A 24,859-nucleotide genomic window follows, 5' to 3' on the forward strand; every position below is an offset into this window, starting at 1 on the left:
CTTGAGACCAGAGGATGGACTGTGAGGGTTAAAGATAATAACCAAATAGTTTGATTAACAGATCTTGTCCAAATGACCCTTCTGCTCTAAAATGATAGGCTATATAATAACTACATGTCTACCTGAGCAGTTTATTAAGAAAATACACTATGTATGTGGGAGGTCAGCATTTACAATAACCAATTATAAAGAGTCATTGGTTATACTAGAAATGAAACTCAACACTACGGAAGAACACAACTGTCGACCTGTAGAACATTTCTGACAGAGAAGAATTGGAAAGATAGTACAGGTCACAGAGGCCCAAAACAAATATTGGTTCTACATAAGAAAGCAGATGACATCATACCGGCATGCAGTCATAAGGTCGACCAGGGAAACGGTTTACATGATTTTTTTCTAAACAATTAAGCCGACAGGTGATATTTCATACCCTACCATCCACTACAGTGTGGTGGGAGAATATAATAGCGTGCCAAGCGCAGCTAAGCACCGTTCCCGAAGCATGGCGAGTGCAGCGAGCCATGCGAGGGGACGCGCTACACTTAAACGGTGTCCATACCGACCTAAGCGACATAGACCCCCAAAAACCTGAAACTTATGTCGACCTTTTGAATGTCAACCATTTGACCCTGTCGACCTAGATATTGTATATCTAATCTACCATAACCCATCATATGACCACAAGCAAAAATGAAGTTCAGGCAGAACATGAAGTTAGCATTGGAGGGAAGTTAGCATTTAGAAAAAAAAAAACTTGTATTCACTAATTAAGACCTTGGCCAAAATAATGAATGCTTTATTTTTCTTAATTCAAGGTTAAAATGTAAATAGGATGAGAACTTGTGTACGTTAAGAAACACTAATGGAGCAGGACTTCTGTATGTGCAAGATACGGTCACTAGGTCCACATGCATTGGCTCGACCACTGAAGCACAACAGGGCTTTTGTCCACACCTGAAATAGGTTGACATTAGTTGTTCAGGTTTTATGAGCAGACAGGCTGTATTTCATGCCCTACCATCCACTACGGTATGGTGGGAAAATAAATGTGTGACACACCCTCCAACATGACCCATTCCATTAGGTACAAAACGCACGGCTTCTGGTCTTGCATACTAATTGCAGTCACCTGTGTTGAACTAGATCAGTGATGATAACGGTGTTCCAGCAAAGGTGAAGACAATCCTAAATTAAGAAAGAAGTCCAGAAGCAGAGCATTTTGTACCTAATGGAATGGGCCATGTTGGAGGGTATGGGGTGAGTCACGATGGACACAGAATGGCGAGTGCAGTGACCTATGCGAGGGGATGCGGTACACTTTGGCGGTATGCATGTCAACATTCAGGACCAAAAAAAAGTAAACACTCAAGTTGACCTTCCTATTGTAGACATTAACCATGTAGACCCAATGACCCATACACGCCAGTGCTGTAAACTCCCACTGTAATTGCACAGCACAGATGACAATACAGGAAGAAGCAAACCAGCAGTCAGGAAGGTTGGAATGCATGGCAGGACAGTCCTGTGTCTAACCTAATCTATGTCACATGACAGCTGTGTTGGCATTACACACTACAAGCACAACAATGGCTTGCTTCTGCACTTCTTCACTCCAAACACTGAGATCCACACCAGGGACCATCATGTGCCCACGTACAGTCTGAGCCTGCACACTCACTGACACACAACTGATGGAGATACTGCTTACAGCAGAGAAGTGGGACAGCGCGTCCTATGGCCAGGGCAGCACCGCCACGCACTACCACGGAGCTGAAGCCGCACCAGTGAAAGTTTGCAGCACAGGTAGAGGCCCGGCCGAAGATGGTTGCCGGTGCCCGGGCGGGTCACCACCACGCAGGTAGCGGCAATGGTTCTCCTCCTCACCTTGGGCAGCTCCCGCAGCTGGTTGGCGTCCAGTAAGAGCTCCTCCAGGCTCCGGCTGTACCTGTACACCTCGTCCGGCACCGCCACCAGCGAGCAGTGGCGCTTATCCACGGACTCCACATGACGGTTACACCGCCAGAGCGGGATGCAGTGGAACATTTCCGGACACAACCCGAGCAGCCCACCTGCCCGGCCACCACCAGCCCCTGATCCGGGAACGTCACCGCCGCACACTCCCCCCTGCGTCACGGTCCAGGTGCGACCACAGCAACTTTCTCAACTCTCAGCTGCTGCTGAAGGGCCCGCCTCCCCCCACCCGTGTCCGGGCACAGCGCTCCTGCTGCTCTCCTCCTCCTGCCGCCGCCCGCTGTCTAGGTCACAGGGATTACACTAATGTCAGAGGACACAGGGGACGTGACAGTGGGTGCCGGGCCCGGGCTGTGGCATGGGAAGCGGTAGACTGTGGCCCTCACTGATAGAGATTCCTGTTGGGCCCTCCACCACTCCCCCTGTGCGGACATATACACATGGACCGGTGTGTGAGTGCGTCTCCTCCCCCTCCCTCTATTATCATGTCGCGGCCTCTCTCTCCCTCCTGCTGCGGTGACGTCCGAGTCCCTGCCCTCCTCCTCCTCCTCCTCCCCCCGCCCTGCCCCTGGTATCAGTGCCCCGGGCGCCTCACACACTGTGGCAGCAGCAACAGCCAGTGTCTGTAGCGCTGGGAGGGAGGGTGACGTCTGGCTGTGTGTGTGGCACTGTGTGTTACTCTGTGTGTGAGTCACCAGGATGCTGGGCGAGTCCTTCCCCTGACAGGACACCTCACACTCACCCCTGTACCTGCTGCTGGCACTGTTGGGCTGAGGGAGGGGCATGCATTATCTGCCAGCATATATAAACAAAGGACACACCACAGAGTTCATTCAACGCACATTAAACAGGACTATGGAAAAATGTATGTAGGTGTAGTGTGCACAGTGATGATTTTAAGATTATTGCAAGTAAAAGAATTCCAAGCCAACCCCATAATACTTTGTAGAGTGCGTGTATGAATAATCTGTGTGTCATGAGTTAAGTGGGAATTCACACCCAAAGTTTGTTTTCCAGAGTTTGTATACATAGGTGCTTTCCATGCACTTGTGCACAATCACATTAAGGTGTGCTCTTAGAAGTGGCAACTAAAGCTCTGTTCTACTATGATCAGAGTAAAGGGCCTATTTAGGAAGCAATTATTTTCTATTCAATAGACATAGCCGTTTATGGATGATTTAATGAATTGTTGCTATGTAGTGATAGACAGCCAGCCCTCCCTCTCTCCCATTCAGCGCCTCAGGGGCTCGCTGCCCCAGACGGCTAATTTTTTAAAAGAGGTTTTTCCTGGGCTCTGAACCGGCTCCCTTGTAGAGGGGGATCGTGGGGGATGGGCTCCCCGCGCCGGCGGCCACCATCTTGCAGGGCTTACAGACAGAAATCCTCAAGGGGAGGTGAAGTCTGTTACAGGAGTCCAGCAGTGCTGGACGATTCCAACTGATCCCAGGAAGAAGGGGAGGCACTGGAAGGAAGGAGAAGACACCAGTGGGAGCGACTGAAGGGGATAAGGCTCCGAAAGGCTGATTTTTCCTACTCTGGGGCAGATTTATTAAGCTTGGAGAAGAGATAAACTGGAGATAAAGCGGAGAAAAGGTAAAAGGAGATAAAGCACCAGCCAATCAACTCCCAACTGTCTTTTTCAAACACAGCTGATTGGTCGGTGCTTTATCTCCTTTTACCTTTTCTCTGCTTTATCTCCAGTTTATCTCTTCTCCAAGCTTAATAAATCTGCCCCTCTGTGTGTTAGCGCCCTTTTCTCTCCAAGCTGCGGAGCTGAAGCAGGGTTTCTCAGACACAGCACAGAGGAAAAGTTTCTCCTTGGACAGCGCTTTCCCCCCGCTAATCGCAGAGGATCTCTTGTGGAGTTTTTATGCAGACAGATAAGTACACTGTTACACAATTCTGTATATTTACCTGAAATTGTGCACTGTGTTTTAGTTATGACTGAAGGGTGCACTGCTGCTGCCTTAGGGGAGAGAGCGCCTGTCATGTTAGTTAGACACAGAGTGATTAGTTATTCGCATAGGACCCTCATTATTGGAGGATAATTGGTGGACCCCCTACTGAATAGTAAAAACCAGGTATGTTCCTTATATCAGTTCCACAGAGGGTGTGCTACCACTGGATATAATAGGAAAGAGGAAAATAAGTATGTCCTGACGTAGTGCACCTATATGGACTCACACGAGTAAAAATTAACTTTTATTAGCGTAATTTAAGATAGCGAAATATAAAAACACACAAACAAGACAACATGAATATGGTGTGTTTACAAAACGGCGGCTCACTGACTTAACACAATTTTTGACTGTGTTGGTATAACTGTATGCAGGTATTATCTGCCGACACTTATATAGTAATCCTTATCAATATTTAGTATAGTAGTATCTTCTCGGCTTAGTTCCCCAGTGTGGAAGTGCGTGGGACTGTATATAATCTCTGAGTATGTGCTGGCCCTATTTAGTATAATAAAACAGTGTCAGTGGAAAATATGCACTATTAGTATCTTGAATTGGTGTAGCACAAAAATATTTTAATTGCTCCAGCGTGTCACTGCATGGATTTCTACTAATTCTTATGGTAGAAAAAGGAGAATGTTTTTCTGAGTTGATCCTTAGAGTGATCAACACGAGTGTCGACCCATGTCTCTCATTTCATGCAGTGAAAAAGGTGTGTTCTGCACCTTTAAAATTCAGCTTACATTCAGAAGGTCACTCAAATCATTTCCCTAATAAGAATGTGACTATGAAGTGTTGTGAGGCAACAGTGTATAGAACTTCTCTTAAAGGCCTTGAAAAAGCTGTAGCGAAGCGTGCGCCGGCTAGCGGTGATGCTCACTGATTCGCACCTTGACTAGAAATGCATTTTGATCTGTACCTTTATTTACATGAGCCCAACCAGTGTACTGCGTAGTGACTGTATGATCTGGCATACATCTGGTGTAGAAAGTATCTGAGTCTGGTGACACCATTGAGCTACTTATTATATCCTGTGGTGGGCGGACACAGTTCATATAATGCCAGTGATCTGGCATTGCCGCCCCTAATAGAAACAGGATTTTACTTTTTTCATACGCAGGGAACAGTTTTGGTCTTAAGCCTCTTGGTATGAGGTTATGCTTCAAGTAGTTGTTAAAAGTAGTACGGTTCCACACCGTTTTGCTCTGTATCATGAGTGCCATTTTGAGTGAAAAGAGATCCTCTGTCCAGCTGTTGTTGGTTTTATTACTACTGTCTGGGTTGTCAGTGAAGATTGAGTAGTACGGTGTGGAACCGTACTACTTTTAACAACTAATATAACCTCATACCAAGAGGCTTAAGACCAAAACTGTTCCCTCAATATGAACTGATAAATGAAGATCTTAAGAAAGAATGGCAATCAGCATTACTACATTGCTCAAAAGATCTAATCAAAATACTCATAAAACATGATGAGATCATTTTAACATATTTGACACAAGAGATCTCCACACTAGGAGAAAAACTCAAACCATTCGAGAACCTAGAACAATTTCAAATCAAGTACGATAAATACCAAAGGGAGATAGAAGAATATGAGAATGAAATTGTGGAACGGAAAAAAAGAAAATTTCAAAGAGACCGCACAGATTTCTCAACCAATCAAGTATTCAAATGGAATCAGAGGCAATATCAACAACAAAGGAAACAAAGCAGTGTCTCCAATTATTCCACTTCCGAACCCGAGACATCTGAAGGGGAAAAAAATTAGACAACTTGTCAGTCAATACCAATACATGGCTGGTATCCTGTGACATAGAAAGTCTGTACACAAGTATAGATCATCAAAAAGGCATCACAGCAATTAAATTCTTCCTTGATATGGAACTCAACCAAGAATTCAACCACTTCCTGATTCAGGCATTGGAATTCATACTCACTAAAAACTTCTTTACCTGTAACGAATCCCACTACCTCCAGGTAAAGGGCACAGCAATGGGGACAGCTTGTGCCCCTACATATGCCAATCTTTACCTGGGGTGGTGGGAGAGAGAGATTTTATTCCAGGAGACATATGAAACCTACACAGACAACATATTGATGTATCAAAGATACATAGACGATATATTGATTCTGTGGGAGGGAAACAAAAAGGACCTGGATTAATTTATATCTCTACTGAACTCTAACAACCTGAATCTTAAATTGACCCACGAAGCGAGTGAAACACAGATCAACTTTTTGGATCTAACCATTAAAATTCAGGAAGATGGTAATATAACAACAGAGGTATTCAGAAAAAGCACAGCAACTATCAGTATATTACATTCAAGCAGTGCACATTTACCAACAACGATAAAAGCCATACCAAAGGTAGAACTAATACGAACCAAGCGAAACTGTTCGAATGAAGATGTTTATCACAATAGAGAACAAGAACTCAAAAAGAGATTAGTGGACCGCGGGTACAGCAACAGGCTCATAAAAAAAGCAACAAGAGATGTTGATCGCATACCACGTGAAACACTATTGAAACCACGGGCACATACTAAAAAAGAAGATCCAGTGAGGTTCATCGGCACATTCAATAATGACTGGGAAGCCATAAGAAATATCATGCAGAAACATTGGTCTATTCTAAATACAGACGATGACCTGAAAGAAATTTTACCTGAACGAGTCCAAAAAAGTTGGAGAAGAGCCAAAAATATTAAGGACCATCTAGTCCAGAGTCACTTAGCACCACCACCAATAGTGACCATAAAACAGGGATCCACAAAATGTGAAAAATGCAAGGCTTGCGCATATATGAAACCCAAAAAATACTTCATGGATCGGTACGGAAAGAAATCGACAATCAAAGAACACATAACTTGCACTACAATTGGAGTAGTATACCATCTTGCGTGCCCGTGCAAAAAAACAAACATTGGCAAGACAACCAGGCCACTTAAAGTGCGCATACTCGAGCACATAGGGAGTATAAGAAACGCAAGAAAAGATAGAGACAAATTCAGAACCCTTACTCCCATTGCAAAACATTTCTTGAAATATCATGCATGGAACCCAGAAACCCTAAAAGCATACGGCATGAAACACATACAATTGGGTATCAGAGGGGGCGACCTCGACAAAGAATTACTAAAAACAGAAACAAAAATGAATAGCTTAATTCCTTTTTCCTAATGAATAGCTTACAACCACATGGGCTAAATGAAAGTAATAGCTTTACGTCATATCTCTGAATAATATGAGATAAGACCTTCACAGCCCCATGTCAAACCCCACATGTATACACCAATAAATTATTTCCCCTCCTTGCCTAATTTGAAATTGATCTTCCAAAATAGATACACTACCAATAAGAAAATGTATGTGTTATACAACCTAAAAAACAATAAGAGTCTAACATACCCTACTCAATAGAAGAGAGAATAATCTATCTCTCCCTAGATATCAAAAAGAATAAGAACATGACTTTAACTCAGTAAAATGCATCAGTTTTTCGTTTTTCTTTTTTTGCACAACCACACACATGAAACCCTCAACAATTACCCTAGAATTGATCGCAATAAAAATACACGATACAATAAATTCCTTAACTTCTCAAAAATTATTTTTCATATGTTGTAAAAATATATAGATATAAAATAATTTATTTATATCACTAATACTACACTACAAATTCTCTCTTATCATCTCCATTTATAATAATAAAAAATATGCGTTATTCTTCAAACCAAAATTTTATCTTCATAAACATGTTTCATTTTTCCAATAGATACCAATTAACAATCCACACAGGTATTTGTATACCCAGTGATACTTAATCATTATGATAACAATTATGGGTACTTGTGTACTAGCACGGCGCCCATCGCATCGCAGACCATATCGCATGCGATGCGATATCGGCCGATGTTCTACAATGTCATACAATTTTAAAATTGTATATGGCAGACAATGCGATGGGATGCGATTATAAATTGTAAAAGCACCCTAATGGGTGTGTCACAACTGAAGGGCTGGATGAAGTCGTGTGGTGTGTAGCAACCGGAGACGGACCAGAGGAGGAAGGATTAAATCGTGCAGGTTTAATAATAGAATTCATAAATGGAACAATACACACTTGAATACTTTCTTTAAGTGGCAGTTAGTGGTAATAAGAATTGAGCCAGCACGGCACTTAGAAAGAAGAAAAAGTTCATTTAAACAATGACAGTTCAAGCACTGCGGACGGCAGGCTGGGGTCTTGAGAAATGAAGAAATCCAGAAAGAGAATGTACTTGATGGTAATGAGGGATCCTTGAAGACTGAAAGAAGATGGATGATGACAGAAGAATGGGAAGTTGCTTGGAAGCAGACGGCTTGAAGAGCTTAGGCCAGGAAGCTCAGGGATGCAGGCAGAGACCAGACTGAGGAGAGAACTGGCAGCGATGGGGTTAAGCTGAATCGAGACCAACACAGAGCACTGAAGCAAGGCACCAAGTCAGGAGAGGTGAGTCAGAGAGCCGGAGTCAGCTGGGAGCTGTGAACGCCTCTGGAGACTCTTTGTACTGACACTGAACAGGCCTAGGCAGATCCCCTATATCCCTAGAGGGCGGCTGCCATTGGCTGTCAGGTCAGTATGGGCGGAAACCTCAGACAAGGACCAATCTGCTATTTGCCCTTAACCAAGATGGTGGCGCCGGCCTCCCGGCGCCCCTACAGCACATACCGCTACACTTGCCGGCGTCCCACGCTGCCTGCTGCCCACCAGACTGCCGCTGCCTGCTGCCGCTGACCTGGAGACCACTACACACTAGCCGACGGCGGGCGCGAACGGGTGAGTAGTAAGCCCGCCGCGCAGCGCCGCGGCTGCGTGTGACAGGGTGCTTACAATGCTTAAATGCACCCTCACGCCACCCCACCCCCCCAAGTATAAACGTGAACCCGAAGCGTGGCGAGCACAGCGTGCCCGCGAGGGGCGGCGGTACGCGTCCTATTACCTTTTCATACCCCCACTATCCACGTCGGCGTGGAGTTGATTTTATAAAGTGTGGCGAGCGCAGCAAGCCACCGAGCCCGAAGTGTGGCGAGCGCAGAAAGCCCTGCGAGGGGACGCGGGCTTCACGAGCCTTGCGGGCTTCACAGGTATCCGCGTCCCCACGCGGGGCTCGCTGCGCTTGCCACGCTTCGTGGATAGTGGGGGTATGAAAAGGTCGTAGGACGCGTACCGCCGCCCCTCCCGGTCTCGCTGCGCTTGCCACGCTTCGGGTTCACGTTTATACTTGGGGGGTGGCGTGGCGGTGCATTTAAGCATTGTGGTGCTTATACAATTTAATATCGTATATGGGTCAAAATCGCATCGCATGCCATCGGGTGTATGGCATGCGATGCAATACAAAATCGGGCAACTAATTATCGTGGGTGCCGTGCTAGTACACAAGTACCCAATTATGTATGCACGAAAATGTCATACGGATAAAAATAAAAAAAACTGAAAATGGTAGACACTAATATGAATGATTTTTTATTAAAAATCAAATAAACACAATCTATAGTATTAAAATATAGATTTCATAACACCACAGAAGCAGTGTGCAATAATAACACCAAAGCGCGGAACAGCAGAAAGGAGGAGAAAGAACCTTTGAATAGACCCCACAAACATAAAAGAATACGTTTAAGTAACATATATCTCTGATCATAATTAAAAGATAAAGTTATATAACTTTTACAATAAGAATAAAAACAAGATATTTTCACAATACAGATTCCGGAATCAGCCTAAAGTAAAAACACCAGAGTGCCAAACAGTGTAAAGGAGATAGCTAGAATGGATCTAATCAATACAAATGAATGCGCTTAAATAATATGTTTATTGATGGCAAAATAAAAACAAAAGAATATAGTCTTAACAGAAAAAATGAAGATATTCTAACAAATACATGGTACAGGGCGATCTCTGATCCAGCCTGAACCAAAAGACTTCCAGGTAGCGGCAAGAAGCGGCAATCATTGGCCGAAGGCGACCACGCGCCAAATCGATTCCCATTGGTGGGAATACGTAATAAATAGGACAATGGAAGGGCTGCCCACTTAGCCTTGAAAAAGCCTTTTAGATAGGTGAAACACGTGTCGGACCCCAATCCTTCAGACCTGTGTTGCTACCTTGAAATTATGCTAATTAGCGATATGTAAATTGTTGTACAAATGTAATAGGAATGTGTATTAGCGTCTAGGTGAATAGATACCCAGCAGCAACCCCTCATTTGGAGGTAAAGCTATTGGTATAAATTGGGGGTACTAAGGGCAAAATTAAAAAGCCCTCCCCCCAATATCATAATACCAAAGCGTTACCAAGCAAGGGCTTCTGCTAAAGGAGTCACGCAGACATTAATATCTTAATATCCATGCACACAATGCTTCTGGGTGCATTGACATCCTCCCTGTGTTTGTATAAGGGGAAGCTAGTTGTAAGGACCAGTCAGGAGCAATAAGGGCAGATATTAAGCTCCCCCAGACACAACAGTACCAATATTGGTTAAAATCAAGATTGTCTGCTGAAGTATAAAACATTTAAATAAAACTTGAATAATACACTAAAATCTCAAGGGGAATTAACATCTGTTGGGAATACGGACGCCATTAGGGGTGATAAGGGCAGAAAATAAGCCCCCCCCCCCCCCCCCCCCAATAAAACACCAGAGTGTCCACACCCACTGAAATAAGAAAGAATTCCCACTGGAATAATTTTAACACCTAGACTGTAACATCCTGATACACACTCCATAGATGTGAGTAGTCTGGGATTTGTATCAGACAAAAGAGCTACCAATTGGCAATATAGCCTGAAGGCTCAATATCCAATCATAGAAGCTATAAAAGCTGTAGAACAGCAATACAATCAATTAGAGCTTCTTCTCACATCCGGATCATATTCAGGGACAACTCAGGTTCTGTAATTTTTAATACACCATCTTCTCACAATTTTTTCCAAAACTATCCCTACACAATATATGTTATATGTTATATGCAGGGCTATTTTTGTGCAGGCTCCAGCAGGAACTGTGGCCCTTATTCTAGTTCACTCTTTCTGACAAAATATTTCTTTGATGGACAAAACCATTTGCACTGCAGGTGAGGCAGGTGTAAAACCCCACCCAAATCTAATTATCTCTGCACAAGTAACACCTGCCTCACCTGCAGTGCACATGGTTTTGTCCATCTAAGAAATATTTTGTCAGAAAGAGTGAACTAAAATAAGGGCCAAAGTTCCTGCTGGAGCCTGCACAAAAATAGCCCTGGTTATATGTGATATCAGTATATCCTTTTAATTCTTTATTTCACCATGTCTAACTGTTTAATGACCCAGAGTTTCTGTGAATAAAAGAAAAACGAAGGGACATTTTTTAATAAAACTTTATTAAACATCAAAATTGATTATAAAAAGTGCGACAAAAACAGGTGTGCATCAAATTACGCAACCGCTTTTTCTCTCTTTCTTTTCTTGTATACATCAATGGTTGTAAAGATAACACCCCCACCTGATAGAATTTAAAACAAGGTGGATCCAAATACCCATTCATAAGGGTGTAATAAGTGGAGTGCAGATCTACTCTCATGGAACTAGAGGTGTCAACATGGGTATGGATCATTGGGTAGACAGCAGGATGGTCGACAAGCATTAGGTCAACACCATTAGGTCAACATGCAGGAAGGTCGACATGACTGTAGATTGACATGGGTTAGGTTGACACAAACATTGGGTCGACATGGGGAATGTCGACAGTTAAAAGGTTGCATGGGGTTTTTCACATTTTTTTGTCCCAAATTTCTACACAGTCGACCTGGACACTGAAACGTAGCACTGCATCCCCTCACTTCGCTCACTGCACTCACCATGCTTCGGGCACGGTGCCTCGATACATTCGGCACACTATTCTCCCACTATGCCCTAGTGGATGGTAGGGCATGAAGTACCACCTGTCAGCACATGTCGGCTCCAAAAAAATGTGAAAAGCCTCATGTCGACCTTTTGAATCTCGACCTTCCCCATGTCGACCTAATGCTTGTATCAACCTAATGACACTGTCGACATAATCACGTCGACCTTTATTCATGTCGACCTAAATCCATGTCGACCTAATGGCGTCTGCCTATTGCTTGTCTACCATCATGCTGTAGACCTAGTGACCTTATCCCATCAACATGATAGCACCTCTCATTAAGGCCCTTATTCAAATTTGTTTGGAAAATGGGCAAAACCATGTGCAGTGCAGGTGGGGCAGATGTAAAATGTGCAGAGAGAGTTAGATTTGGGTAAATTATTTTGTTTCTGTGCAGGGTAAATACTGGCTGCATTATTTTTACACTGCAATTTAGATTTCAGTTTCAACACACCCCACCCAAAACTCTCTCTGCACATGTTACATCTGCCCCACCTGCAGTGCACATGGTTTTGCTCATTTTCCAGACAAATTGGGTACTGCAATCAGATCTGAATAAGGGCCTATGTTTGGAATTGGGGTGTGCAGTCTAGCTTCCCTCCTACCATGAATCACTAGGGTGGCCTAGCTCTTCAGAAGCACTGGATATGCATGTACTGTATAATGATGTGGTCACAGCCTCATTATAAAGTGGTCTTGCCTACTTCTAATTGCATCCTTGTTTCACTATTGTAATTGTGTTGGGCAATATGTAACATTTATTTCATATCAATAGAAATAATAAGCAGATAAGAAAGGAGTGGTTGAATAGTACAAATATTTATTAAAATCCATCATACTGCAGGTACACATAGGCTTCAAAATGAAGTAATTTTGTAGTTGATTTTTAATACTGTCTTTTCTTTATTTTTTGCTGTAGAGCTACAAAATGGTAGTGTGAAATGAATCAAGATTCTACAGAGATTGTAATAATTAATGTTAGGGAAATACATTGATTAAAAGCAATGCCTGAATTTTGTAGTTAATTTTGAAGTTACCTTCAAGGTGCCCATACACGCTGTGATAATCGCATGCATTTTGGACTACATCACATCGAATCGCATGCGATTTGCATGCAATGCGATTTGCATGCAATGCGATCCGAAGCTAGTTCAAAAAGTATGTACAGCACATACCATTTGAACTGTGCATTGGGGTGTCGCAGCAGCGCGCATCGCATAAGGCAATCGCACCGTGTATGGGCACCTTGACACTGCTTAATTATAGTGTCTGCTATGGATAAAACCTGCTGTTTAAAATCACACCTTCCAGAAAGTTTGTGGGTTAAGAATTTGTGTTTTTAGGTAGTCACGTGTTCCCCCCTTTAACCTAGTGGCTGATTGTTCTACTAAAATGTAACAGCTTTACAAAATTGTCTTTATTGTCTGTATAAAGTCTAATTTCTTAACAATATAGTTCCACCAGAATGCAAAGGTTCTTGGTGTGCTGTATGATACTGTGACCCAGCAGTTTGGCCAGGGGTCAGGAGGATGGAAAATGTGAAAAAGAAAGAGAGTGGATATGTGTGGACCGTACAGTGGGGATGTGATTAGATAGGAACGGTATATGAAGGTTAAGTGGCTGCTTCTGTAATTTGATAAGCATGTCTGAAAAGGTGAGTTTTCAGGGAATGCTTGTAGGTTTGGGGACTGGAGGAGAGTCACCACTTATAATAAAGTACATATTGTTTGAATGAATGCTGCTTTAGTTACCTATTATAAGTTAAAGGGGCTGTTCCGTAATATAGTCTACACCCTTATGTAGCAAATATGAAGCATCACTCTGGGAATCACCACCCCACTTAGCCATATACTGGAAGTTAGGAGCCAGTAGTGTTTGCAAGCAGTACTGTAGAACACAGTTTACCATTTTAACCTGGTTATCCAATGTCCAAAAATATATTTTAAAGATGCCTGGGTTATATATGCAGTATCTACTAACAATGTGAGTCTTGGCCTGATACAGTGTGCTGGTTACATTTATTACGTCTTTCAATTTACTGCATGGATGGACACTAGGGGACAAATGTAATATTGTGTGAGAAATAGAAAGTAAGAGAATTTTGGAGAATTTTCCCATTTTATTTAAAGCACCAATCATTTACACTGAAAAACCAGATTGATATTGCCATTGCCGCTTTAAAAAATGGGTAAACTCTCCCAAAATCTCTCACTTTCTGATTCTCACACCCAGTCAGTCTCTTTAAGATTAAAGATAAGCATGTCATAAAATAATTACAGAATTCCTGTGCATTTTTAAATATGTTGTTAGCAGTTTGTTTGGTGAAGAATCTCTTCAATACTTTGGGCCTTATTTTGGTTCATTCTTTCTGACAAAATCCTTCTTAGATGGACAAAACCATGTGCACTGCAGGGGGGGCAGATGTAACATGTGCAGAGAGAATTATATTTGGGTGAGTAATTTTGTTTCTGTGCAGGGAAAATACTGACTGCTTTATTTTTACACTGCAATATAGATCTCACTTTGAAGTAAAACCCCACCCAAATCTAATTCTCTCTGCACATGTTACATCTGCCCCACCTGCAGTGCACATGGTTTTGCCCATCTAAGAAGGATTTTGTCAGAAAGAATGAACCAAAATAAGGCCCAATTTATCAGAATACTATTCTGGGTATTTTTCCTTAACCCTTTGAGTGCTGAGTGAATTTGAGAAAATATGTATATAAATTGCCAAGCAAATATTTTTATTCATCATAATGACCTGTAACATTTACCTTATATAGGAAATATAGGGGGAAATTTACTAATATGGATTCGTAGAAAAAAGGTGTATTCGTAGGGAGAAATACACCTTTTTTTTACGAATTTGTATTTTCGGGATTTTCTATCCCCAAAATACAACAATTCGTAGTCCTATACAAATACGAATGTCTACACCATCGTTAGGATACGACAGAAATCACCATTCAAAAGAATGGTGGTTCCTGATTTACTAAGCAGCCGTATAGAAAATACGGCTGCTTTTGTCCACGAAAATACGGCAGAAAAATAGAACACCATTTTCCTGTCGTATTCTCCTTTTAGCCTGCACGGATCAGTCAGATCCGTGCAGGCTGCGGTGTAAAATAAATAAAAAAATAAATTAAAAAACGGCGTGGGGTCCCCCCCCACAGCCGAAACCAGCACCAGGCTGACAGAGCCTGGAGCCGGTAATTAAAAATCAGGGAACCCGTCAAATAGGGGTTCCCTGATTTTTAACAACCAGCCCCAGGCTCCTGCTCTGGGGCTGGTTCCCAAAATACGGGGGACAAAATGAGTAGGGGTCCCCCGTATTTTAAGAACCAGCCCCAGGCAAAACCAGCCAGCAGGGTAATGCCACAGCCGGGGGGAGACTTTTTATGCAAGTCCCCCCGGCCAAAGCATTCATCCCTACCGACTAGTCAGCCCGGCCATGGGCCCTGGGGGAGTGGGGTCCCCCCCCCTCCAGGACTTACCTGACCAGGCTGAAGCCTGGTGCTGTCCCCGATGCCCCTGGGCGGTGGGCATCGGGCTGATTCAAGTGTAAAAAAAAGATTAAACTATTGTTTTTTACTGTGGCACTACAAGGGCCAGCAAACCTCCCCAGCAAGCTGGGACTTGGAGAACCACAAGTCCCAGCCTGCTGGGCATTAAAGGGCCCGCTGGCACTTGTAGTTCCACAGTTAAAAAAATAGTACACAAAACACACTGACACAAATTTTAAATACAAGTTTAATACACACATCACACACACACTGATACTTACCTATCTTGATCCCGTCGGTAGGTCGCTGGCTCCGGTGTCGGCGGCTCCGGGGTCGGCGGCTCCGGGGTCGGCGTCCTGTCTGAAAAAAATCCATGGTGGACCTGTGGAAGGAAATCCTACTCACCAGGTCCTCCATGGATGGTCTTGTGTCTTCTGTCTTCTTTTCCAGGGCTTATTTCTCTATCTTCTTTCTTCAAGCTGCCGGGCTCCCGGGACTTTCAGAGCTTCAGAGATGTTTCCTCCTCGACGTCTGGACTAAGAATGAATTCTAGCCAATCAGGAGCCAGTAAAGTTGGCTCCTGATTGGCTAGAATTCATTCTTAGTCCAGACGTCGAGGAGGAAACATCTCTGAAGCTCTGAAAGTCCCGGGAGCCCAGCAGCGTAAAGAAGAAGAAAGAAGAAAGAAGATAAAGAAATAAGCCCTGGAAAAGAAGACAGAAGACACAAGACCATCCATGGAGGACCTGGTGAGTAGGATTTCCTTCCACAGGTCCACCATGGATTTTCTTCAGACAGGACGCCGACCCCGGAGCCGCAGACACCGGAGCCGCCGACAACGGAGCCAGCGACCTACCGATGGGATCAAGATAGGTAAGTATCAGTGTGTGTGTGATGTGTGTATTAAACTTTTATTTAAAATTTGTGTCAGTGTGTTTTGTGTACTATTTTTTTAACTGTGGAACTACAAGTGCCAGCGGGCCCTTTAATGCCCAGCAGGCTGGGACTTGTGGTTCTCCAAGTCCCAGCTTGCTGGCACTTGTAGTGCCACAGTTAAAAACAATAGTTTAATCTTTTTTTTACACTTGAATCAGCCCGATGCCCACCGCCCAGGGGCATCGGGGACAGCACCAGGCTTCAGCCTGGTCAGGTAAGTCCTGGAGGGGGGGGACCCCTTTATTGGAACCAGCCCCAGAGCAGGAGCCTGGGGCTGGTTGTTAAAAATCGGGGAACCCCTATTTGTCGGGTTCCCTGATTTTTAATTACTGGCCCCGGCTCCTTCAGCCTGGTGCTGGTTACAGCTGTGGGGGGGACCCCACGCTGGTTTTTTATTTATTTAATTTTTCTATTTTTTTTTACACCTTGCAGCCTGCACGGATCTGACTGATCCGTGTAGACTGCCTGTACGAATTCGTATTAGCGGCCTTATATATGGCCAGCTAATACGAATTCCTACGACATTGGTGGGTTACAAAGCAGTTGTATATGACTGCTTTGTACATTCCCCTCCGGAACACGACTTTGCATACGACTGAAACAGTCGTATGCAGTCGTAGGGGAAATACTAATACGAGAAACTAGGTTTTTCATATTGGTAAATTTCCCCCATAATCTTTTTTTGGTACTTGTGTATTATAGTGGCGCCCCCGATGTGCATCGCGCGATGTTTTCATCGCGTCGCATCGCATGGCATGCGATGCAATGCGACGCGATGTTTGCCCCCTATGCGATGAAAGATCGTATAAGCACCATAAAGGGTGCTTACAATGTGAAATGCACCCCCACGCCACCCCCCTACTATAAACGTGAACCCGAAGCGTGGCGAGCGCAGCGAGCCCGCGAGGGGCGGCGGTACGCGTCCTCCGACCTTTTCATACCCCCACTATCCACGTCGGCGTGGAGTTGAGAATAGAAAGTGTGGCGAGCGGACGCGGATACCTTCACAGGTATCGGATTCCCCTCGCGGGCTTCACAGGTATCCGCTGCGCTCGCCACACTTTCTATTCTCAACTCCACGCGACATGGATAGTGGGGGTATGAAAAGGTCAGAGGACGCGTACCGCCGCCCCTCGCGGGCTCGCTGCGCTCGCCACGCTTCGGGTTCACGTTTATAGTGGGGGGGGGTGGCGTGGGGGTGCATTTCACATTGTAAGCACCCATTAGGGTGCTTATACAATGTTTAATCGCATCGCATTGTATGCCATGTACAATGTCATACAATTTTAAAATTGACAGTATGGCGCAATATCGCGTCGCATCGCATACCATCGCATGCCTTATGGTATGTGATGCGATGGGCGCCACCAAAATACACAAGTACCCTTTTTTGTTTTACAAAAGTTTTATTTGAATTTATATAACAAATGCGAGTGACGCTGGCATTTTTAGCGGATATTTTAAAAATCTCTCACAGAAGAGGGGGCGTGGCTTGGCCAGGCATGTGAGCAGACGCTGACTCCGTGAGCTCCCTACCTATCCTGCTATAAATCCTATTTTCCTGCACCTCTTCTACGCCTGAGTTGCCCCCAAAGTGAGCGCAGAGTCCCACCGCTGCCTGGAGGCTCCATATCCACCAACCTGAGGGCTCCAGATATCATCTTCTCCTGCTTCCAGCGCGCCCCCGGACATTTACCCTGAGGCGGGATCCGCCATCTTGTGGCCTGAGGCGCTGCGTGCCTGCGGCAGGACCCTCTCCTCCTCCTGCCGTCTACAAACACCGGCGGCGGAGTGAACCCGGTCTCCTCTCCCCGCCTGCTTATTTGGTCTGCGGAGGTCCCGGCGCCCGGGTGTGACGCGCGCCCGCAGCCCCGTCCCCCCGCTCGGCTTACATTACTTGGAGCGGCCGGCTGGACGTGGGAGCTGGTCGCCTTCCACTCCACCATCCCTCGGGAGGCGGCGGCTCCCCAGGAACATCAGCAGAGAGGCGGGTGAGTCTGCCTGGTGTACCGGGCGGGAGAGCAGCGTCACTGGGAGACGCGGGGTGAGTCCCTGAGGCAGCATCCTCTCCTTCTCCTTCACCCCGGATCCCCTCCTCCAGCTGGGGTATATTCAGGTCCCTACTCCAACCTCTGATCTTGGCACCCCTCCTCAACCCCTGCCCTGGACACTTCACCCCTATTGGGGCCCCTGCGCGCCCTCCAGGACCTACACTCAGTGTGCCTGTGGTCGGGTCTAACACTTTTGGGTACAGGAGCCATTTTGGAGATACAATACCCTTTGAATTGCCTATACAGCTTGCTCCCTCTGCTGGCCTTTTAAGATATTGCACTGCACCTTGCTGACATCCCAGCAGTGATGGGGAAATCCAGTGCTGCAGCAGCTGCGGCTAAATTGGAAAAATATGCCCGTACTCCCCAAGCCTCATCCTCCGCACAGCCCTCCCAGGCCCCTAACCCTCCTCCACCTTCACAGGCAGAAGATGAACCATTACCTCCTGAAAACTCTGCTCAATCCACGCAACAGATCCTGCTGGCCATATCTGCGTCTGAACAGAGAGTCACGGACAAGATTGGCCAGGTGCAGTCAGATATCTCCCTCATTCGTCATGATATGCAAAAAATGAGAGAGAGGGTGGGAGAGGCGGAACACCGCATATCTGACTTGGAAGATACAACTAACCCCCTTAAGACTGCGGTCGCTGACTTGACCACACAGATGTCAGCCGTCAAATCCAAATTGTCGGATATGGAGGGGCGCCTGCGCCGCAATAATGTCCGCTTTGTGGGCCTCCCTGAGAGAGCGGAGGGCTCTGCTCCTGAGAAGTTCCTTGAGAGGTGGCTCCGGGACTTATTCCCAGATGGTGGCTTTAGTCAACACTTTGCGGTTGAAAGGGCCCACCGTCTCCCCGCTAGGGTCCCACCCCCAGGTGCACCCCCGCGCACATTCATCGCCCGTTTCCTACACTATAGAGACAGGGATGCTGTTCTCCGCCTGGCCCGTGTGCAGGGTCCCCTAAAGTTTGACAACCAAGTCGTGGCAGCATATCCGGATTTCGCTGCAGACATCCAGAAAACAAGAGCTCAGTTCCTTCAGGTCAAGAGAAAACTCAGAGACCGTCAAATCCAATATTCTATGCTCTTTCCGGCGCGTCTGCGGGTCGTACTGGATGGAGAATCTCACTTCTTTAATTCACCACAGGAGGCTGAACACTGGCTCGATCGAAGGCCATAATAATCTGGCTGACCCTCCATATGTGAGCATAAATGTTCAGTTTTTATACTGTGTGGACTATCGTCATATTAGAGCCTTTTCTCTTTTTCAAATGTCTATCTGTGTCCTATGAAAGCAATTCAGGTTACCTCACTTTCTTCTTTTCTTAATCTAATCCTTATACAGGAAATGTGTTCCCAAATGGAGCTTAATGCTAGGAAATAGTTAACATATAGGTGACCGCTGGTCTCTATACCCCTGAGGTTTTTTCTTTTTTTTGCAGTTATCTGTTAGTTAGGTTACTTGTTCTAGGTTATTAGGGATCCAAAGTATATCTAATGTTCAATAGGTATACCGGGTGGGTTGGGATGTTGGTTTTTTTTTTTCTTTTATTACTCTCTTCTTTTTCTTCTCCCTTTTTCCTATTGTTTTCATTAGAATGTAAAACGGTACTCTACATAATGTTACCTAGATGTGCTTATAAAAACGATCACTTGTGCATGTATAGACGACAGGTGTTGAAAACTCCCACAAAGGAACTGTTGACACTATCTCACCTTAATGTAAAGGGGCTTAGATTATGTATGTATCCCCCCTTCCATGTCTCCTCGCCCCTCAAAAATTCATCTTCCTTCCTAGCTAATAACTATGTACTTCTTCATCCTCTTATCCCATCTAATCTAAACTACAAATGTCTCAATCCCAATCTCTAGCGGGGCTCCGCATACTCGGCTGGAATGTCCGAGGACTCAACGACTGCATTAAGCGTTCCCTGGTCCTCTCAGAGATTAAAAGACACGGGGCAGATATAGTGTGCCTATCGGAAACCCATCTGGTAGGTACTAGATCCATGTCCCTTAAAAAGCCTTGGGTGGGTCACATGTTCCACTCCACCTTTTCGCCCAATGCTAGGGGCGTATCTATTCTGGTTAAGAAAACTATTAACTTCCACCTCACTCACCACCAAATAGACCAATACGGTAGGTACATCTTCTTGAGAGCACACATTAACCACATCCTTATGAACATACTTGCTATCTATATCCCCCCTCCCTACAGCAATGAGGTACTCAGGAAGGCAGTAACGTTTCTTGCCTCTTTCCCATCAGCTCCAATTGTTTGTATAGGGGACTTCAACAATATTTTAGATAAACACCTGGACAAATTATCAGGTCCAGAACGCCCTGGACATCCCTCTGCTCCTTCCCCTACCCCGTTCGCTAAACTTCTTAATGAGCTTAATCTGGTTGATGCTTGGAGATATAGATACCCAAAACAAATACAGTTTTCTTGTTACTCTGTGGGACATCAGGCATTCTCCAGAATAGACCTGGCACTTGTCTCTCCAGACCTCACGCATAAAACGACGGCGGTTGAATACCTACAGAGAGGGATATCGGACCACTCCCCTATAGTGATCACCCTTGAGCTTATGCCGCCTAGGGGTGCTGCTACTTGGAGACTGAACCCCTTCTGGCTCACCCTCATGGCGGATGATGAGGGGATGATTGGGGAGTGGAGAGATTTTCAGGAGGATAATGCTTCCTGTACAAATCCTGGTTTACGACATGAGACGTTTAAGGCCGTTATGCGAGGATCTCTTATAAAAAAAAATAGCAGCCATTAAAAGAGCTAGTAGAGCAGAGGAGCTGAAGCTAGAGAAACTCTGCTCCCAGAGCGAGGCCTTGTATTTGAGATCGGGATTCCCTGGGGATAGAGTGAGGTGGGATGGGGCACGTAAGGCATGGACAGACTATTTACTAGACAAATCCAAACGCAGGCTTCTCTTCTCCTCACATGCTAGGTACTCTCAGTCGGATGTAAGTGGCACCTATTTGGCATATCTCGCCCGAGATGACAGGACAATGAACCCTGTTCAAAAAATCTGCGATCCTCGGGGTATGGAATACTACACTACCCCTGAAATCGCTCAGGCTTTCTTGTCCTTCTACTCTTCGTTGTACTCGTCTCGGGCGACATACACTCCAGATCAATTAACTCAATACCTCTCACAGATCCCAATCCCCACCCTTACCCAGCAATCTGTTGAGCTCTTAGAGGCTGACATCACAGCCTCTGAGATTGAGGCAGCTATTGCCTCCTTCCCAAACAAGAAATCCCCTGGTAGCGACGGCATACCGATAGAGGTGTATAAAAAACATAAGGAATACTTCGTCCCCTATCTCCTTCAGCTATATAATGATCTCAGGCGGGATGGCGGTCTCCCCCCATCCATGTCTGAGGCAACAATTGTGGTGATCCCAAAACCTGGAAAGGACCCTACCCTCCCAGATTCTTACCGTCCTTTTTCACTCCTCCCGACAGATGTGAAGATACTAGCAAAAATGTTAGCAATTAGACTTAATGCGGTGATCACTACGGTGATACACGAAGACCAATCGGGTTTTATGCCGGGGCGGTCTACAACCCGAAACCTTAGACGGCTCTTTTGTCACCTGCAGGGGGGTACGAACTGTGGGTCGGGGGCGGTGGTGGTGTCACTTGATGCTGCCAAAGCCTTCGACTCCGTCAAATGGTGTTACCTATGGGAGGTCCTACGTTGTTTTGCATTTGGCCCTGTTTTTATTAACTGGGTGCGCCTCCTCTACTCTTCCCCGAGGGCCCGAATGTTGGTTAATGGGTTTGTGACCTCAGCATTTACACTACATAGGGGGACTAGACAGGGTTGCCCTCTATCCCCCACCCTCTTTGCTCTAGCTATAGAACCCTTGGCTATTCTACTTCGTACATCCCCACTGATTAGAGGTATTCCCCTGGGTGGGCAGACCGACGTCGTCGCCCTGTACGCAGACGACACTCTCCTTTTCCTCAACGATGCTGAGACTTCCCTCCAGGCTATGTTGGAAATTGTGGAGACATTTGGGGTGTTCTCGGGCCTCCTGATAAACTGGGGGAAGTCTAGCATTCTTCCTATTTCAGGTATAATTCCGAATGAACTGACCTCCTCCTCTCCCCTTCAGTGGGTCCTTAAATTCAAATACCTAGGAGTCTGGATCACCCCCAAGGTGACTGAGTTCAGATCGCTTAATATTGACCCGGTCACTACTGAGCTGAAGGGGCGTATTCACCAATGGAAGAAGCTCCCCCTCATAGTTACGGGCCGAGTCAATCTTATCAAAATGACAATACTCCCTAAATACCTATATTTACTGCAACATTCGCCAGTCTATATACCCAAGCATACCTTTATGAGTATAAATAGCTTGATCTCATCCTTCATCTGGGGGAACAGACCGCCAAGAATTGCATTCAAAACACTAACTAAATCGAGAGTGGATGGGGGTCTGGGTCTCCCGAATATCCAAGCATACTACATAGCTGCCCAGCTAACGCACCTCTCGGACTGGATCCTTGGTCGCTGTGGGTCTACCTTTGAGTGTGCCTATGTCGAGTGTGTGGGGCCCCGTCTCTCCCCAATTCAATTCCTTCTTTCCTTTCCCTTCACCCCTACTAATTCTCCTCTCTTTCGGCAGGCGCTAATGGTGTGGCGCCAAGCCCATAAGATGTGTAGCTGGGGTGGCATCGAGGTGGAGACCCCTCTATGGTATAACAGAACTTACCCTGAATTTAGACGACTCTCATCTGATGGTTTTTGGATGGGGGTGGGCCTCAAGTCCGTCTCCCAGCTATTTCTGGAAGGATCTATTAAAACATTTCAACAGCTGTCTGAAGAATTCCAGTTGTCAAACAGGCTCTTCTTTCGATACCTACAGCTGCGACACGCTGCTCAGGCCCAGTTTAATAACCTTCCTCCCCCCACCTCCACATCCCCAATTAAAACTCTTCTTAATAACTTGTCCAAAAAGGGCCAGGTGTCCACTATATACAGCTACCTTATTAGTCAAATAGATCTTGGCAGTCTCGACTCCCTGAAAGTCAAGTGGGAGCCTAATGTAGGGACCTTGGAAGACGAACAATGGCTGCAGATCCTCAGCTCTGTCAAATATACTACCCCGTGTATGAGATATCAACAAATCTCATTTTATGTTCTACATAGAGCCTACCGCTCCCCCGCGTCCATGTTTAGGGCAGGGCTCAGATCGGATGACACGTGCCCTAGGTGTGCTTCACCTGCCGCTGATTTCTGGCACATGCTCTGGTCTTGCCCACAAATCCATGCATTCTGGGAAGCGGTTTGGGCAGATATAGCTACCACCGAGCCCTCTATCCCGGCCATTGACCCTAAATACTGTATGTTTGCCCTTGACTTTGAAGAAAATCTTTCGCCCTCGATATATAAATATGTCCTGTGTCTAACAACCTTGGCCAAAGTCCTTATTGCTAGGAAGTGGTTTGATGTTAAGTACCCAAATATTTATAATTGGAGAGCTCTGGTGAATGAGGTCTCTGGACATGAGAGATTCACCTATAGGTCCAGAGGTTCGCTCACTCCATACCTGAACAAGTGGAGTAGATGGACCTCCTCTAGATTCGCCACGGCCATCGACATCCAACACAATCTTAATAATGATTGAGCCAATTGACAAAGACGGCTACTAATGTAATACGTGAAATGGTGACTTAATATACTCATCTATCCTCGTCTATGCACATTTCTCAATCCTGGTTGCGCACAACTACCAAGTACATTTCATTTATCCTGGTTTTTCCCTCTTTTCTTTTTTTTTTCTTTTCCTTTTTCTTCCCTCTATTTCTCTTTCCTCCTTGAAGAGAGGTAGGAAGCTCTTAAAGCGGTTTATTTCTCTAGGTGTAAAGTTTAAAAATATGTAATACTTGTTCTCATATGTATAGCACGAAGCGTACAAATGTATGGTCTAAATATATACTCTGTTGAATTGATTGTATAAGAACCACGCAAACAATGCTTATGGAAAATGGGATGTTTATTACCATGGACTTGAACAGATATCAATGTACCATTTCTATGACTGTATGCTTGTGCTCAATGTACATTCTATATGCAATAAAAACTACACAATTAAAAAAAAAAAAAAAATCTCTCACAGAAATGTTGGCACTCAAAGGGTTGACAACATTATTGGTTAAAGTTTTATAATGTACCGTAACTATTCTTTGAGATTATGGTTGCTTGCTTTTGAACTACTGTGCATTATAGGATAGATAATTATTTATACACTGAACTTGTGTGATCATGATGCACAGGGCCTTCTTCTAGTTCACTCTTTCTGACAAAATCCTTCTTAGATGGACAAAACCATGTGCACTGCAGGGGGGGCAGATGTAAAATGTGCAGAGAGAATTAGATTTGTGTGAGTTATTATGTTTCTGTGCAGGGTAAATACTGGCTGCTTTATTTTTACACTGTAATAGATCTCACTTTGAAGTAAAACCCCACCCAAAT

General features: G+C 45.0%; 1 protein-coding gene and 1 long non-coding RNA gene across 2 annotated transcripts in view; one reads left to right on the top strand and one right to left on the bottom strand.

Annotated features, from left to right (window-relative positions):
- The window catches only part of LRRC1 (leucine rich repeat containing 1), a 132,292-nt gene extending 129,816 nt beyond the window's left edge, over nt 1-2,476 (bottom strand). The window contains exon 1 of the mRNA XM_083177325.1: nt 1,888-2,476. Coding sequence (XP_083033451.1) covers nt 1,888-2,046 — 159 coding nt within the window. The 5' untranslated portion in view covers nt 2,047-2,476. The remainder of the gene's footprint in view (nt 1-1,887) is intronic.
- LOC146064147 (uncharacterized) overlaps nt 1-24,859 on the top strand; it is a 338,403-nt gene that overhangs the window by 249,258 nt on the left and 64,286 nt on the right. The window lies entirely within an intron of this gene.

Source organism: Crinia signifera, chromosome 3, assembly GCF_055691185.1.
Source record: "Crinia signifera chromosome 3, ASM5569118v1, whole genome shotgun sequence".
NCBI classification, from domain to species: domain Eukaryota; kingdom Metazoa; phylum Chordata; class Amphibia; order Anura; family Myobatrachidae; genus Crinia; species Crinia signifera.